Genomic DNA, 18,615 nt, shown 5'->3' with positions numbered 1-18,615 from the left:
GGTCCGAACTTAAAGGTGCACCAAGTAACTTTTTTACCTTAACCGAACAGCTTCGGAGTCATTGGAATAGTTATATGACTTGTTTCGGGTTGAATGGTGGTCGTCGCGCATCCCCCGAGCGCCTGTGAGTGGAAAAACCACCCTTGCAACTTTGGGGCGGCGGGTCGTGTCAGGAAGTATCGCGTGATATCAGGTCTCGCGATGTAACAAATTGCTTTACGGCACTGCACACAAAGCTAGGAAAGCTTTATCGGAGGACGAAAGAACGGAAACGGCAGACTGACCGAGCAATGAGTCAGACTCGAGTAAATATCGTTCTTATTGATGGACTAGTAGACATCTTCAGAGGTTATCTGTGCCTGTTCGATGTCCGACGCTTTGTAACGCGTTCTGTCAGGAGGAGAAATAGGGATAGCTCACAGATGAAGTTATTACCGAGAGCCAGACAGACTCACGGAGGCGATTGGCATCTCACAACTTGCACTTTATTCCCCAGTCGAACTCGTGTAACTGTCTGTCACCCGTTCTACCATCCACATCTTTACTTGATAAACAAAAGTAGGATAAGAATGAGCATCAAACTGAAATAACCCGCATACGGGTGTTTGAGGTGCACATGATACAACACAGACTGCCGACGACAGTTCAACAGGGCGCGCGCAGCTCTTAAAGGGGCCACACCTTATTTCCAATCATTACAGCTTCCATCCTATTGAACAGGTACCGGTATAGAGGGCGGAAGGGATCAGGCCGTGAGTGCAGAGACGGCTCTGCGCGAGTGCTATTTACGACAGTAACGTTAAATACAAGTACTCCACAGCGACTCTAGGGGTCGCTGTTTGACAAAAACGGAAAGCTGCATAGTGTGCCTTTAACGAAACTGGATGTACATGATCCTTGGACCAAGCCTCACAAAAGTTACTAGAAGGATTTTTGATTTTTTGAAGCGTTTGCCCGTCACAGTCAAACGAAATCGGCGGTGTAGTCGCCAAAACAGAAAGTAGTTCATATTTCAGGAACGCTGTCACGCATCGAAACCAAACTTTGTATATTAACTCGAGACTCCAATGTGAGGATGTACAAGATAAAAAAAAAAAAAAATTCCAAAATTTCGCATCATTTGGCAAACCCCCCCCACCCCCCCCCCCCCTATTTGGCCAGCTCCTGCGCCTAGGCCCTTTGAGACAGAGACACCGTTCCAACTTTAAAACGTCCGGTCAGTACTGGTGTAAGTTGCTCGCGAAGATGACATCACGAGTCCATGTTGTTCGTCCGCCATATTGGATTGAACAGAAAGCGAAACTAAATTTTCACAGGTCACAAATTTGGTCCGAACTTCACGAAACTGGACGTACATGATCCTTGGACCAAGCCTCACAAAAGTTACTAGAAGGATTTTTGATTTTCGGAAGCGTTTGCCCGTCACAGTCAAACAAAATCGGTGGTGTAGTCGCCAAACAGGAAGTCGTCCATATCTCAGGAACTCTGTCACGTATCGAAACCAAACTTTGTACATGAATTCGGGACTCCAATGTGAGGATACACAAGATCTGAAATTGTTTTCTTTTTTAAATTTCAGGCTAATTGACAAACCCATTTACCTATGTCTATGCAAAAGAGTTTCACCTCACACTTTTAATGTTAATGCATTTAGACAGTAGGTGGCACTGTTGTATTACATTTCACAGAGCTGCCAAGTCAGTGAATAGACTGCATTCATTTTTACTAGGTTTGTCTTAATAAATGCAGGGCCTGAATGTCGTTTTTTAAACTGAGAGGGAGGGAGGGGGGTATAACTTTTGATGCATCGGTCTAATTTAATCCTCTTCATTTATTAATATCTACAGATTTGTATGCATGAATTGTGCATTTCCAGTTCTCAAAACAGTTAATAACAAAACAAAAAAAAACTTTATACAAAATACATCATGCTCTTCTTCGCTAACCGAACAATTCATTGTCTGTGGCTGTGTTTGTGCGCGCGGGAAATATGCTGCGCATAACAATAGAAAACAAGGAGAAATGCGCAGTTACATGCTCAAACAATCAACAACGTCGATCTAGATGTGTAAAAACAAGTGGAAAGCGCGAGCACGCTGCTGTCTCCTTTCTACAAGCACTTGCTCTCCCGTGGCGTCTGTCGTTGCTATGCAACCATGAACTGCGCTCTCCATGATGACAAGGAAGTATCAGCAAAAGATTAATTGATTTCTATCCTTTGCATTAGCTTTACTACTAGATATATTTATGGAGATGAAAAATAATAAGGCACCCTGTACAGCTATGATCAGCTGTTCGGCCGAGCATTCAATGTTGTTACGCTGCAAGCTGATCAGTTGGTTCGTTTTTTCTCGCATCTGTGAATTTATTTTTTTTAATCATTTGCTCTGAGATGAAGCGAATATATTTGTGCGGGAATTGCTCACACTATAAAAGCTAACCTTGCGGGAATGGTTTAAATTATGCGCAATCCCCACATTCCCGCACCAAAATTCAAGCCCTGAAATGGCAGCGGGTTGCGATTGCATTGCGTTTTTCATTTAATTACAATATGAGGACTGACGGTAGGCTATAAAAATCAGCGTTTCTGTGTAGGTGATGACAACCATCTTGACAGCAGCAATCAAAGCATCACGCTAATTACGGTAGACCTTAATTTGAGATAGTAAATTTGTTCCTAATCAAAGGGAACACTCAACCACAGAACAGCTGAGTGAGTTTTGTATTGGCTTATTGGATACAGTAAATGAAGACTGTCAACTCCTTTTCAATACTATTTCATCTCCCAAAACACTCCCACTCTCTGCTGTATATTCATAACCAAATATTTCAAAACCAACAACCAAGCCACATAAACAATGCCATTGGCACTAGTCTACATTGCAGACATGTCTCTTAATGCACATAACTTTTCACCTTTTTGCTTGAAAAAAGTACTATTGTTGAAATTCTCAGATCAAGCAAACTTCAACGCACCCTTATCCACTACCTGCTAACGTTAGTGAACCGCACCCAAGCAAGCACACTTCGCAGTTCCTCCGGAAATGCATTTTTCTAGTTTATATTATTTTGAATGTCGAGATTTGCCAGTAAAATGAATGCATTCTAAACTGCGTCACAAAGTGAAACGTTTTCATATCGGGCTTTGAGCTTGAAATCAGCACGCAGTTATCCCACTTAGCCTATGTTAATCTATATATTACTTAACTGAATGTTGTGTAATTTAGGCCTACTGATATACTTACAACGGTTTTCATTTGTTCTATTCTGTTTATTATAGACCACACATTTGTGAAGTAGTCTATGCCTTTAAAGGTTACGGATATATCTTGCTGGATGTTCTCTTTAATACATTTTTCCATGATAGTTCATTATAGAAACGTGACCAAAATAACACTGGACTGTACCAACAATAGTGCATTACTGTTAGTGCTCTCATAAATATAGTTACTGGTGTTACATGTATATTTCTAATAAAAAAGGTTTTAAGCAAAATGTGTATTTTAGTCAGAATTATTGCACACCTATTCTACTGCACGTCGCCTGTTTGACAATGGTATCGTGTCTAAAATGTAAGTTATTCAATATTAACTTTTAGTTTAAAACTTTTTAACTATGATGACATGATGCACACATTTAAGTTTCTGAAAATATTCAAGTCTATATTATAATAGGCTTGAGAGGAAGGAACATAATACAACTTTTGAGTAACATTCACTTTTGATTTCTTTCTCACTTGTAATTTCATCCATATCACGTTACTGCAGAGCTTATTGATATTTTCTGTAAATCAAATAAAAGAAATGTATTTCAATGTTGTTGTCATCTTAACATGTAAAGTCAGAGCATTACTGTTAACACACTTTTGTGTTTCTATTTGGATTAGATGTGGACATATTCGGAAATTTTGAAAACTGCTTCACTTGTGTAGATGTTTTACACACGAACAACATTGTTTTTCTCTTGGTAAATATGTAAACTGGTTCAACCAGTTTAAGTCAAAAGTGAAACAATTTCAACCGACTCCATTTTGTGACATGAACAACATTTGTGGAGAAAAGCTGTTTGTGAATAATTTGGATCAGTTTGAACAGATCAGTTTAATGCTGCTATCTTGAGACTGAATGGATTTATGAACTAAATGATTTTGTGTTTGATGTTCTTCAATGTTGAGACAGAGGTAGCTTTGAACAAACATATTTCCAGATTCATTCTCATGCATTAAAAATTAAATGGCATGTCCGTCTGTTTGGATGCTTTATTCTCTGTAGATAGTATGGTACCTTAAACACCAATAATATGCTGATATTTGTGGGCACAAAGCCAACGATCCTGTGAAAAGAAAATGTGCTACATTGGTTTCTTTAGAAAATCCATTTGTTCTGACAGTCACTTATGGATTCTTACACTTAGTTTCATCTATGAGCAGTTTCTGGGACTTGGACTGATAAAAGCACGACTACATAATAAAGAATAATTTCTATTAATTATTTTAATATTATGTGTAGGCTAGTAGTGCATTTAAAAAAATAACTTAATTCTAAATCCATGTCAGTAATCATGTGTCAATAATTATGAAAACTGGGGGTGACTTTCCCTTGCCATATTTTATGCCGAGTTAACACTGAATGATTTTAGGCCCGTTTTTCGCTCGCTGACAGTTTTTGTGAGATCGCTGACAAATGCCTGAAATCATTTTTATTTAGTGGCAGGAATAAGCTTCCATAAAAATGTGCAAGGTCTCAAAATACATTTTTAAAAGTTCAACTTCTTGACAAGCCGTTTTTAAAAACTCGGGACTCAGACACAAGACACTGAAAAAGCAGTGAAACATGTCGCAATGGCCAAAGACGTCCATGCTTATATTGAAACAAATTCATTTAAAGGAGCCGTATGTAAGATTGTGGCCAAAACTGGTACTGCAATCTCTTTCAAATTACTGTAGAGCGGTGTATCCCCTCCCCCTCCCCCCTGACTCCAGGTTGCCAGATAGGCTGCAGGATCCAGCAGGAACGTAGGCTGCTATGTAGCTGTGGTAACTAGAGCTGAGCTGGCAACCCGGACGCCGAAACACTACTGACTTCGTGATTGGTGGATAGGTGGAGGGTGGAGTATCAGGCCAAAACACAAGATGACAACATCAACATCAGTTGAGGGCTGCAACTTCACTTTTTAAATGACAATATCCTGGCCGGACTACTGTTGTCAGTGATATAAGTATTTGAAATGAACATGATTTCTTAATGTCTAGTGACATATCAGGGCCATTTTATGATTAATTGAAATACATTTCTTACATACAGCTCCTTTAAAAGCAGCAATGGAACACAAAATCACATTTTATGTGGATGTTATATAGCTGTTGAACTTCCCAGTGGGACATGCAGGTTTCAACAAACCGTCATTGATACAAAGATATGATGTGGTAATAAAATAACTGTTAAGCAAAATTGAGAATTCTTTCAAACTTCAGATTACATTTTCTTTCTTCTGTGTACCATAGATGAGAATCCTGCAGGTGCCTCTGCCGCAACATTCATATTCTTATTCATTTCTTTCATTCTGTATGTCTAAATTGTTGTAGTTTTCTGTTCTGTGTGTTTCAGTACTGACATTCCAATGTGTGAACCTGAGCCGGTTTTGGTTCGGAAACGTAAAGCAGCGTCTCCAGAACTCAGCTGTGTGTCTATGAAGAGTGATGCATCTATGGACCATCCACCTAAATTCAGTGATGGAGCACTAACCGATGAATCTGAGTGAGTACAATGTGATTTCACTGCTAGAGCGAGACATTTCAAAGACCGTCTTCATTTGGTAATTGGTAAAGCAAGTCAAATCAGTTTTATTCGTGAATCCTAATAACATAATCACCTTTTACGCATAGTGGTCACTACAGTGGACAGCTATTAAAAAAGCATTTTCTTGAATTTGCATGGGTTTTTATGGCAAAGTTGCACATCAATCTCTTCATTGGACCCTGGTGCATCATCCTATAAATTGCAACCAGGTGGCAAGCCTTTGTGTTTCGATTTTTTTCCCCCTCCAAACCAAGATGGCCAAGGGTCAGTCAGACATGCCAAGTTGCTCCAGAATATCCACCCATTCCTTCTATCCTAGGAGACTCTTGTAGGTAAAAAAAAATATTGCAGCATAAAGCAGTATCTAATGAGTCATATCACAGTAAAATTTTCCAAGTTTTGATTTTAGATTGAGAGAAAACTCGGATTAATCACATGACGTCCACTGTAGTGGACGTCATGCATGCAATGGCTCTATTTCAGCTACAATTCATAATTATAATGTGAATATTGTTTTTGAAATTTAAAACTTAAAAACTTAATATGCATTGACTTTTTCTACTGTAAATAAATGTATTTGTATTATTAGAATGTAATTTTCATTGACCGAAAAAAGTCATGTGATTACATAATGTATGACACTTGTAATGCATTTTTTTACTAATAACATCAAAAAGTAATCTGATTACGTAATGCATGTTACTTTTAATGCGTTTCTTTACTCATAACATCAAAAAGTAATCTGATTACATAATGCATGTTACTTGTAATGCATTTCCTTTCTCATAACATCAAAAAGTAATCTGATTATGTAATGTGCGTTATTGTAATGCGTTTTTTTACTCATAACATCAAAAAGTAATCTGATTACGTAATGTATGTTACTTGTAATGCGTTTCTTTACTCGTTACATCAAAAAGTAATCTGATTAGGTAATGCACATTATTGTAGTTAATTACTTGTTAGATCAAAAAGTAATTTGATTAGGTAATGCATGTTACTTGTAACACATTACTTTACTTGTAACATCAAAAAAGTAATCTGAATGGGTTATGCATGTTACTTGTAATGCGTTACCTCCAACACTGATCATTTCAGATGAGATTGAAAAAATGTATCGCTAGGTTTTCTCAGAGGAGGGCTATGATAGAAATGTGCATGTCCATCTTGAACATAATCAGAATTATCAGCTAATAAGGGTAAATCTCCATACTCTGGTGCACTGGAGGGAGCATCTGAGTGGTTTCCACAGTTGTACCTTGACAGACTGTAGAAAATTCTGATGGAATCACGTCCTCATGTTCTGATATCATAGATATGCGAAGTGCAACTTGTATGAAGTTGTATGAAGCCATTGCAATATTTTGCATTTATATTTTTTGTATATATTTTATAGTTTTCACATTATTTGATATAATTGCATTGATTAGTTTGTTAAATTCACATACTTTATCTGTTTGATTATTGTCTTATATTTAATACAGTATATCTTCAGTTTAAACCAACCGCATGCTGTCCACTCAAGTGGACATCTGAAGATCTCTTTGAAAAAATAAAATAAAAATCAATTCTTGTTTTTCATGCCCTAAGAGCAATAAAAACACATAGGAAAAAAATCCTGACTGAGGTTATCATAATTCATGCATGAAAGGGTTAAATAATCAAGGTGAAAACGTCTATACAGTGACAACCATTCTTGATAAATAAGGGACTGTTCATTTTTTATTTAAGGGCTACCGGAGGAGTTTTGAGATCTGTAGTCAAAAAATACACTCCCTTCACCAGCAATACATTTTTCTATGACCCTCCAAAATGATTGTGAAAAAAGGCATGACCCTCCCCGATAATTTATTGATTACTTCTGGTTTGCGCTTGGCAAAGATGTTCAGATAGCCATTGTTTTTTTTTACAACCATAAACTCCTGCTTTCTCATCTTACTAGGGCTGTAACGATAGACCAAACCTACGATTCGGTTCGTATCACAATTTTTGATTTTAGATTTAAAAAAAATCATGATTTCGGTGATCAAAAAAATCGGTGCTGATGCGGTGTGACGCGTTCAACATGTGGGTGGCGCTGCCAATAAAGCATCTAAAAGCTGTCACAAAGAACCGGCAAAAGTAATGATTATGAATATGTCAAATATAGCAAGGAGACATTTTAATTGTTTATTAATAAACAAGTGTTTTCTGTGTCGACTGCACAGATGAAGAACGATGCTGACTCGCAATCTTCACAGTAGTGAATGCGCCAGAGAGAAATGCACATTTCATACGGATTACATAAGCAGAGAGCAGTCTGTTTTCTTTCGTTTTGAATTGTTCTATTTAAAAGTAGACATTTCAAGCTTTCTATATATTTCTCAGGTCTGTGAGGCAAGTAAGCCTACCTTACGCTGAGTTTCGGTTCATTTATGAGACGAGAGTCCAGTTCACTCACCGGTGCCGCCGTGTCATGATTATCTATTTTCTTACTATATTTACTATATCTTATTTATTAAATCCAGGAAATTGGTTGATGAAACATTGATTAAAATTAAGATACAATTAATAAAAAACGAAATTCACTTTAAAGAAAGGCTTTGTGATTTCTGTTTGAGGTCTCTGTGAAAGTCGCTTTCAGAGCGGTCATGTCCGTAATGGAGAACTGTCACGTCTGTAACATTGTTTTTTTTCCTCATAAAGGCCGACCCTTCTTCATCCGGTGGGTATATTACTTTTGGTTTGCGCAGTGTAATTAATAGAATTACTAAAAAATATTTTGCCACCTAAAAGTTAAGTTTTTTGTGTCATGTCACGTGTATTTTAAATATAAAACGCATGTGTAGACTGATATTTTTCTAATGTCTTGACTCCTTTATTAAGGGAGTATGGATATATAAACAGATGTTTCAATATATTGGTATTAAATGCATTTTCTGAGAATTTATATTTCAAGTTTTTACCGCAAATGTCACGTCCATAACGCTGGAATTGCTCAATTTTAACAAATGTATCCTCAAGTAGTTTTTTGGTCTAGGTCTAGGCCTACGTATTTTATTATGTTAACTTAGCAATTTTAAAGATGTGGTAGCCCTACATCTTACACATCACACTCCACTGTTATGGTGGCAATTTCAGTAGATTTACTCACTAACATTATTGTGGGAACAAAATAAGGATGGAAACTAAAATATGGTAGTATCGTGCAACAGCGCACATTTTATCAGCTGCAGTTCTGGCGCCTCAGTCCCAATACTGTAAAACTCGACGTGCATTCACATCACATGTTATGGCAGCAGTGGTGTTACACTCACAGGACACTGCACTTATTCGCAATCACAAAAGTTAATAATTTGCTCGTGCTTTAAAGCTTTGCCGGGTAAACATTTCATTGGCGTTCTGTTCTGACATGATGCACTTTTTCTGAGTGCGTACTGAAGTGCGCGCGCACTGTCAAACTCAAACAGCGCCAAACTGGATTTTTGTTGGGTCAGACGCATCTGATAGCGATGAGGGGGGCGAGACTGCGAGAGCTACATGGAGCTACATGTAAAAAATATGCACCAAACAAGCCACTTTGAAATGTTGCTGTTTTCATGAATACAAAAGTTGGGTGACCCTCCCCCTAGACTAAAATAAAGTTGGATGACCCTCCCCTCAACAAAGAATAAAGACATGACCCTCCCCTATTTTCCTCCGGTGGTCCATTCCATAAATACCGAACGGTCCCTAAGCAACTGCAGTCTGAACAGAAAAAAATCAGAACTGTTTTTTTTTCTGCATGATGTGAAGACGTTTAGGTCAGTGTTTACTGTAAGTTGTTCTCGGTTTACATCTGTTAAAGGGATAGTTCACTTTGAAATTAATTTTTGATATGTTTTAGCTTACCTCAAGGGCATCCAAGATGTAGGTGTCTTTGTTTCCGCATTAGTTTCAATTTTGATATTTTTAGGTCAAACCGTTCTTGTCTGTCAGTCATATAATGCAGGTCGATGGTCACTGTCTCAAAGAGCATGCTTTGTCCAAATTAAAACAATTCCCCATCGTCCAAATGAAACAATTCCCCATTGTACACATTGATGGCCTAAGACACGAAACGAGCGGTTTGAGTAAGAAAACGAACAGTATTTATATCGTTGTTATCTCTTGAAAACAGCACACGTCCAAATGATCTGACGGCGCGGGCGGGTATAGATGTATACATAGATGTCGCCTTGGCTACTGCAGTTCATTGGAACGAAACCGTAGCCAAGGCGACATCCAGCGCGGAAGGTCTTTACGTGTTACTGTCTTTTTGTAAGTATTTTTTAATTAAATGCAATACATTTTCTCAAATATATTTTCTTGTTATTTCATCTGCTTAACTACATAAATGAAAAGGTTTTAATGATATCCGTACATCATTAAAAGTGAGCAAATGTTTGACTATTCTTTTTAACTCTTTAATGAAAATAATGTCAGAGTCAGTTAGAATTATCAAATGTAATACATTTACCTGACATTATCATGCCATTTCATAATCGATTCGAAGATAATTGATACAAAGCATCAAATGCTCTGGAATAAAGAGAAGAGATGCGAACCCGACATTAAAATACATAATGCTAAGAGTTTTTGGTCACTCTTAGCATCATGGGCCAACTTGAATTACAAAAAGGCCCAGAGCCCTTTGCTGCATTCCATTATATAGACAGAACCTCTTTCGCATGGAAACATGTGCTAACAATGGAAATTTGCATTCAGAGGTTACACGTTTTGGGGGTATGAGACCATTTGCCAGGAGACCACCTTCCTTTGTGTGCCAGTTATCTCTAAACTCTTAAAAAACGTATTACCTTTTGTTTTAGTTATTTGGAAATGAGACATTTGTACCAGTCGCACTGAGACATTTCAAATGATACCAAACATGTGTAATACTCAGTGGTAATTATTCACATTAAACCATTTAGATTCTTGGGTGAGTTTTTGGTGATCTTCGCATGGGGGAGAAGGAGTGGGGGATGAGGGAATGAAATGTAGATTAGGATGATTCGGAGGTGAGACTTTCATCTTGATAGTGCACAAGGATGAGTTCAAATGTTAATTTCCAGAGAGGTCCTTTGTCCTCTCAGGGCCTCAAGTAGACTGCCTGGCATTTATCTAATTTCTCAAGTCTTACATTTATTTTAGTCTTGCATTTCGTTATCACTTCTCGTGTGTGTTTGGTTGTGAAAAATAGTTTGCGGGCCAGACAGTTGTTGTCTGCGATTCTTTCTTTTGTAAAGTCATGCAGTGTGAAACCCCCTGTCGTCGATCCATCGTGCAGTGTGAACACACCAGCAACTGAATGTTACCTCGGATAGTCATGCCGTGTGAAAAGAACTGTGACCCGCCTACTTTGAAAATCGTGCGGTCTGAACTCGGCATTACTCATGTAACGATTTAGCTTGTCTACTCTAGTCTGTCTGGCCATGATGAAAAGCAGTGGGAGCTGCGCTGGCCGTGGTACATTAGCTTTTAGGTCCACTGCGGTGTGCTGAATGAAACAAAGGGGACGTCTACACAGAATGCTTTTTTTTTCTTTGAAAAACATGAGTGAAAATGTATTGAAGCTTGTTTCCGGTATGGAATAAAAATATTTAAAAGATAATTGCGACTTTTTATCTCACAATTTTGAATTTTTTTCCCTCACAATTGCGTAATATAAAGTTGTGAATTGCTAGTTATAAAGTCTAGTTTTGAGGGAAAAAAATAAGAAATTCTTTTTTTCTCAGATTTGCGAGTTTATGGGCCCTATCATAGGCTACATCTGGCGCAATGTGGCGCCAGGCGCAAAGCAAGTGTTTTTTGCTAGTTTCAGCCCGATGCAGTTTTCATTTTCATGTCCTTCGCCCATGTTCGCTGGTCTGAAAATGTAGTGTGTTCAGGTGCATTGTTGGTGCGTTGCTATTTTGAGGTAACTGAAATAGACTGCGCCATTGAGCAACTGAAACACACACACACACACACACGGACGCCTAGCAGCACACAAACATGGCAAATATTACAAATAAAAGGATTACAATGTAAAAGACTAATATCGTGTAGTGTACATTAAGATATGGTGGAATCCGGCTTGTCCCGTAGATTGTCTGCATGTGCGCTTTAACCTTGCGCACGAGCAAATCCTCTCTGGAGACGTGTTCATTCTTTCCACTTGAAAATTCTGCCATGTAAATAGCAACCTGCCATGGTGCAGCAACTGGCTTTTAAAGGGAATGCGAAATTACACTCTGATTGGTTTATTGCAGGTTACGCCCAAAACACACCCATTACTCATTAAGATAGGGACAATCCTTTCAGACCATATGCTGGGCGCACCAACCATTTTCCCCATCGTTAAACTTGCAAAAGTGGATTTGGACACGCCCTAAGTGCACTAGCGCCGTGTGCTTTAAACCATGCGCTTAGATCATTAAAATAGGGTCCCCTATCTCACAATTCTGACTTTATAACTCACAATTTTGTGTTAACATCATGCAATTGTCAGAAAAAGTCGCAATTACATTTTTTTTTTTTTTTAGTGGCAGGAACAAGCTTCCATAAAAATGTGCAAGGTCTCAAGATACATTTTTAAAAGTTCAACTCCTTGACAAGCCGTTTTAAAAACTCGGCACTCGGACACAAGACACTGAGAATTTATCATAACATATTGTACACCATTGATTATAAAATCAAACGAGGATTCTTTTGATACCAAGAAAGAGGATTTGAAGACATTAAAGCAGTGATACATCATCTTTGGATATCAACATTTGAAGTTACTCTAACATAACTAAAGAATCGTAGTCATAACTAATAAAACATTGGAAACATGGAAAGTTTGTGGGTAAGAATGGAGTAAATGTCCTTTGTGTATTGGAAGTTTGTCTCTATAGTCTTTGACCAACTGGCTCATGCCGTCTGGTCTGCTGTGCTATCTTTTGAGGGTTGCAGATAGTCTCATGCTGAGATCGTTCAGGAGAGCAGAGGTGATAACGGCCTTTGAAGAGAACTGGTTTGAGGGCCGATGACAACAGGGGAGAGGGGAAAGGTTGTATGATGCTTAGAGCATTTTGAATTAAGTCCATTCATTACAAAACTCATGGTTCAGATCATATTGCGCTTTTTGAGTCGAGGATTGGATTATTTTTTTGGATCAGCAAAAAAGGGAGTAACTTTGCTACTATTGCTACTAGCCTAACTAATTAAGTTTAAACATTGAAGAGTGGCGTGGTATTGTGTGATGATCGATTATTTTTTGATGATCGATTATTTTTCAATTGACCAGATGACAAAAAATCTAAAAAAATATATATTATAGTTATTCTTTTTATTTAAAATTTAATTTTAATCAATTAATTGAAACAATATCATTCCACATCCTGCCCAATGCTGTCCTCCAAACAGTGTAATTAAAAAGCCTATGAAAAAAAAAAAATATATATATATATATATATATATTAGGGCTGTCAAAGTTAGCGCGTTAATGCAAAATCATATTAACGGCACTATTTTTTTTAACGCTCGATTAACGCAGCACGTATTTTCTGTTTGACCCGTGGCCCAAAACCTAGTTGGAGAAATGGAGATACACAGTGTTGCCAACTTAGCGACATTGCAGACCCATTTAGCGAATTTTTATTTTTTTTTTCCCTTCAACAAAGTGCCCAAACCTTATTTAGTTTCTGAGAATCTACCGGTAACGCCGGTACTGCTCTCCCAGCACGCGCGCGCGCCTCTCTCTCTCTCTGCGTCCCGCGCTGGAGAGAGGAGCAGTGCTTTAATTCAGTTAAACACAGATATGATGTTGCTTCTCTAATTTTACATGCAAGTATAGCCGAAATCGCAAAACAGATATTGTGTTTATCTTATGTGTATTTGATTTCATCAGACGACGGCTCAATTATCAGGATTTTTGTGCAGATTAACATCTTGGAAGGGAGAGCTGGTTATGTCTTAATGGGTAGCGTTTCAGTCACCATTTCATATTCATTCCGTTGTTTGACAACAGAAACAGTAAAATATACCAATGAAAACAGTTTTTATTGAGAATTTAGCTTCATCAAAATGGGCACAGAGAGAGACAAACTATAATGTAGCCTAATAATAAATAATAAATGTACATTTAGCATTTTCAGAAGAGCTGCCCTGTCATGCAAAAATCTAAACATGTTTGTGTTAATTGCTCAGTGCAAAGAAAGAGAAGTAATGGGAACCTGGTATTTCTTTGTTCTTTCTACATGTGTCTAATAGACATGAACAAGTTCTTTGAAAAACATCTATGACCTTTGAAACATGTCTCGTCTTCATGCTCTATGTTGACTATGGTTTCAATAATAAACATACATTTGCATAAAGCATCCATATTTATCCATGCCCACGTTGATTAGAGTATTACAAACTTGAAACGTATTAATTTAAGGTACATTTAGAACAAATAAAAAAAATGTGCGATTAATCACGAGTTAACTCATGACAATCATGCGGTTAAAGGGATACTTCACCTCTGGGAAGATGAATGTGTATTTAAAATAGGTCATTTAAGTAGAAGAAATGTGGAGAAATTTTTGAATTTGGAGCTTTCTAGACTGAGAAAAGCCAGAAAATGTATTTTTGGCTTATGTGGATGAAAGACAACAACTCCCAGAATGCACTTGCTTCGCTGCCTTAGGAGGCCACGCCTACTGGTTAGAGAGCACAGTTGAAAACAACAAGGCTAGCCTAAGTAAGTGATGAGTTTGCCAGGGATTTAGAGACCCAAAATGTCCGGGATTCGGCTTTTGCGTTCTACAGTCGCCATTCATCATGTTTACTGTGGCGAGCAGGACGAGGCTGACGGCCGCGGGAGAACGGCGCGAGGCCGGTGGCTTCATTACTAAGACGCGCCGGGTCTCGCATCTCTCACGGAGGAGCGGGAATTTTCTTAGCAATGTTAAAACACACATCAACCGATCACTTGTTTAGCGTTCAGGTAAACACCACAGTCAGATTCACCGATCGGAATTAATTCAGTTAGATTGAATCGAGAGGTGTGCATGTAAACAATGAATGGCGACCGCAGAACGCAAAAGCCGAATCCCGGACATTTTTAACAGTCTCGCCCGCCGGACAAGTCCGGGAAAAGGAAGATGGTAACCCCTACTTACTCAGCTTTCTCCTATTATTCAGCTTTCTCCACAGAACAAGAGCATGCTAGCTTAGCTTCCAAAGAAAGACGGCTGATACTGTGTACATTCTGTGAGTGAGATCCCACCCTGTATGGGCGGGTTGAAAACATGCGGAACAACGCCATCTACTGGCTGTAGTCTTTAGCCTCTGGACAGAAAATCCTCCGATGACGCAAAATGACGATTTTTGCGTCATCGGAGGATTTTTTCCAGACAAAAAATACATAAATCTCTCCTCTCAGGGGGATATGAGGGGGGAAAGCATGGTAATTGGAAAATACTACAGGTTTTCTACTAATACAAAGCTTAATGCTAAATCCTGAAGTAACCCTTTAATCGATTAAAATTTTTAATCGATTGACAGCCCTTATATATATATATATACAAATTAAAATACAAAGATTACATTATAAACCTAAAAACAACTAATTGCTTACTATTTTAAAGCAGAAATTAAAATGACTAAATTAAATATTATAATAAAAACAAAAGCACAGAATGTTAACCTGTATGAGGTATGAAGAATTCAATTGTCTGAACAGTAATTATATTACGTTAATGGGCTATACCAGTGGTCTTCACTATTTTTTTTTTTCATGAGAGCCACACTGATTGGACAAAGTCAAAAGGAGAGCCACTTTTACTGCAAAGTATCAAAAGTTACATCGTCATAAATACCATGTCGGCTTAACAATCTGTCATCCCTGAACATACAATATAACCACTGTCCACTTGTATATATATATGTATATATATATGTATGTATGTATATATATATATATTCAGACAGGAATGAACTTTTTATACCTTTATATCAATTTAGGAAACAGAAGAAATAAACAGAACAATGCATTTATATGAAAATTAATTGAAATGAAACCAGTCCAACAAATGAAAGCAGTATCCGCACAGATCTGTAAAGAAAGACTTAATCAATAGAAAAAGAATGACAAATGAAAATAAATAAAACTATCTAATCAGTTCAAGCTTGTAGTTGAGTGATTCTTTGAGTAATTATGGAATCACTACAAAGAAAGTTGAAATAGTAAATTTTTAGGATGATGTCCAAGTCCAAAAAAACCTTCAAGTGCTCTTCCAATAATCCAAGAAAATCCACAAAAAACAAGATAGCCCACAGAGTCGCATTCTTGTACTTAGGATATTTTATAATCCACAAGGGAATGCAGTGAGATAAATCCATTGGTTAGAAACCACTTGATGTCCATTTCAGTAGAGCCTTAGCAACTCATATGGATTCAACAGTCTAAAAATGTAAAGTAATGTTTAAAGAGTCCATCTACAAAAAGAAAAGATATCTATCATATATTATATAAATCAAGTGATAACAATTGCACAACATTAGGAGGAACAAAACTTACATGATTGAACTGGAAACAAAGTTTCTCAATCAGGACTCCAATGAGTGTTGCAGGAGGTGCTAGGATAAAACCACGCTTCCCTCTTCCAAACAAACTGACTTCTATACTACTACCCGTTATAACCCTTGTGCATTGTTTAAATTTACTACCTTTCGTTATGTTTGTGGCTGAAAACAGCCACTACTTTAACCCTCTGGGCTTCTTCGTATAATAGTCACACTTAGCTTCCTCCCGCCCGAAAACGGGCGAAGCCTTAAAATTTTAGTTTACTTTTTCCCAGGATAACCAATCAAATATATTTTTGTTCTATAATGTTTTCTGAATATTATTTAGAATTTTTAGAATTTTTGTATGATACTTTGCATTAATTATATAATTTTTATGAGCTATTTTTTCCATTAGAATTAATATATATATTTTTATTTTATTTATTTTATTTTATTTTTCAATAAATGCAACATTTCACATCAAAATAGAGTGCAGGCCTAAAAAAAAAAAAAATTTCAACTGAGAAGAGCGCCATCTAGTGGCTTCAAAATGTATTCATTTGTGTCATGTCCTATAACCGCCTATAGGCGGCCTATAGCTTTTTTATGTATTTATTTGATTTATTCCCATTCGGAAAGAAAAAAAAAATATTACTAAGCAACCACTGAATGGAACAACACAAATTATATATCATTTTAAAGCTTAGGATCTCAGCTTTTTAATAAATTTATTAACTCCTAACGAGTGCTGAGTAATCCCTCTAAAACCAAGTGTACCGCCAGCAGGCGCCACCTAGCTGCAAAAATATTCTTTACCATATTTTTTAAAAATCTTGCCTTGATTAACACAAAGTTGATGTCATTTGAAAGCTTAGAGTCTGAACTTTACAGTGAATGTATCCACTTTGAAAAACTCTTAAGTATTGCTGAGTTATTTGCTGATAAATAGAATTTCCTTTTTTTCATAATCTATAAAATAATGTACTGCAATGTGTCAAAAACATCATACAGCTCATGAAACATTCTCAGATAATTGAAAATGGCACTTCATTTTTTACAGCATATTATTACAATTAAAATGAGCCCAAAATTAACATAATCTATTGCTTTTATGACAAGATATTCTTCATGGAGAAAATATTGCCCATGAGGGGGTGTCAAAGACTGTACAAAAAGGCTGCCTCTTTTCCAAATGCTGTAACTTTTGATTCCTTTATCCAAAAATTATTATTTTTTTATCCAGATGCAGCTAACATGTAGGGGGACTTCACTAAAAAAAAATTTTCCTCCTACCTTATTTCCTTCCTGAGTTATTCCATGACAAATAAGAAAGATATGCAAAATCATAATAAAAATTATATATATATATATTGTCTTTTATCCACTGTTTCTTGGCAGGACAATGTCCAAATGTAATGTAATTTATATTTTCAAAATATTTAAAAAGAGTTCTTTCAAACGATACCTACCTTTTGACTCTCCTTGCTACAGTTTTGGAGTTATTATGATTATATAATTTTTATATAGTTTGGGGCAAAATTGGCTGTTTCAGTCTTACCAGTTCATTTCTCTGTGTGTGTGTGTGTGTGTGTGTGTGTGTGTGTGTGTGTGTGTGTGTGTGTGTGTGTGTGTGTGTGTGTGTGTGTGTGTGGATGTGTGTGTGTGGGGGGGAGGGTGTCTTATTTGCACTCTTGATGTTCTAGAGTGTCACCCCTTCATTGATGTACACTTTTTTTCAGCACAGTGGCTGATCTGTAGCTTGTACCACCAAAAGTTTCTCTGAGTTTTCCTATTTTTTCGTATTTCCCATTCATTTCCTATGTCGCCCGTTTTCGGGCGGGAGGAAGCTAAGTGTGACTTTTTTTTTTACGACCCTTTAACATATCATATTTGTGTGTTCATATAGGTAATAAAACAAAAGTCACCAAGTTTCACCCCCATCCGATGAAGCAAAAAAAATTAAACAATTCGAAACGTTCAAGTTTTCGCCCGTTTTCGGGCGAAGAAGCCCAGAGGGTTAAACTGCTGTAAAAATGTATCAGATAAATATTTTTTTTCAATTTTTTTTGCATAAATCTATTAATCAACCTCAGTCCTGCTCAAAAATACTAAATGTTTAAAAAAAATTCAGGATTTTAACTCTTTAATTGCCAAATTCGTAAATGATGTCACTGATTTGGGGAAAAAAACACACAAAATGACTAATTTTCAATATAAAATGTGATTGTGGACTGGATTTTTTTTTTACCTTTTATCACAGTCTTGGACATGTCAAAGATTAGAAACAACATTGGTTTTGATG

The 18,615-nt window shown here is 37.0% G+C and overlaps 1 protein-coding gene across 3 annotated transcripts in view; it reads left to right on the top strand.

Moving 5' to 3' along the window:
* The window catches only part of LOC308680027 (NACHT, LRR and PYD domains-containing protein 3-like), a 78,759-nt gene that overhangs the window by 22,651 nt on the left and 37,493 nt on the right, over positions 1-18,615 (top strand). For 2 of the 3 annotated variants that reach the window (XM_081347910.1, XM_081347909.1), the window contains exon 3: positions 5,607-5,756. In XM_081347910.1, coding sequence (XP_081204036.1) covers positions 5,607-5,756 — 150 coding nt within the window. Of the gene's footprint in view, positions 1-5,584; positions 5,757-18,615 lie in introns of all 3 variants that reach the window. The other variant, XM_081347911.1, reaches the window with a different exon arrangement.

Source organism: Scardinius erythrophthalmus (assembly GCF_964197995.2).
Source record: "Scardinius erythrophthalmus genome assembly, chromosome: 19".
In the NCBI taxonomy this organism is placed as follows: domain Eukaryota; kingdom Metazoa; phylum Chordata; class Actinopteri; order Cypriniformes; family Leuciscidae; genus Scardinius; species Scardinius erythrophthalmus.
This window is presented reverse-complemented; position numbering and strand designations above follow the sequence as displayed.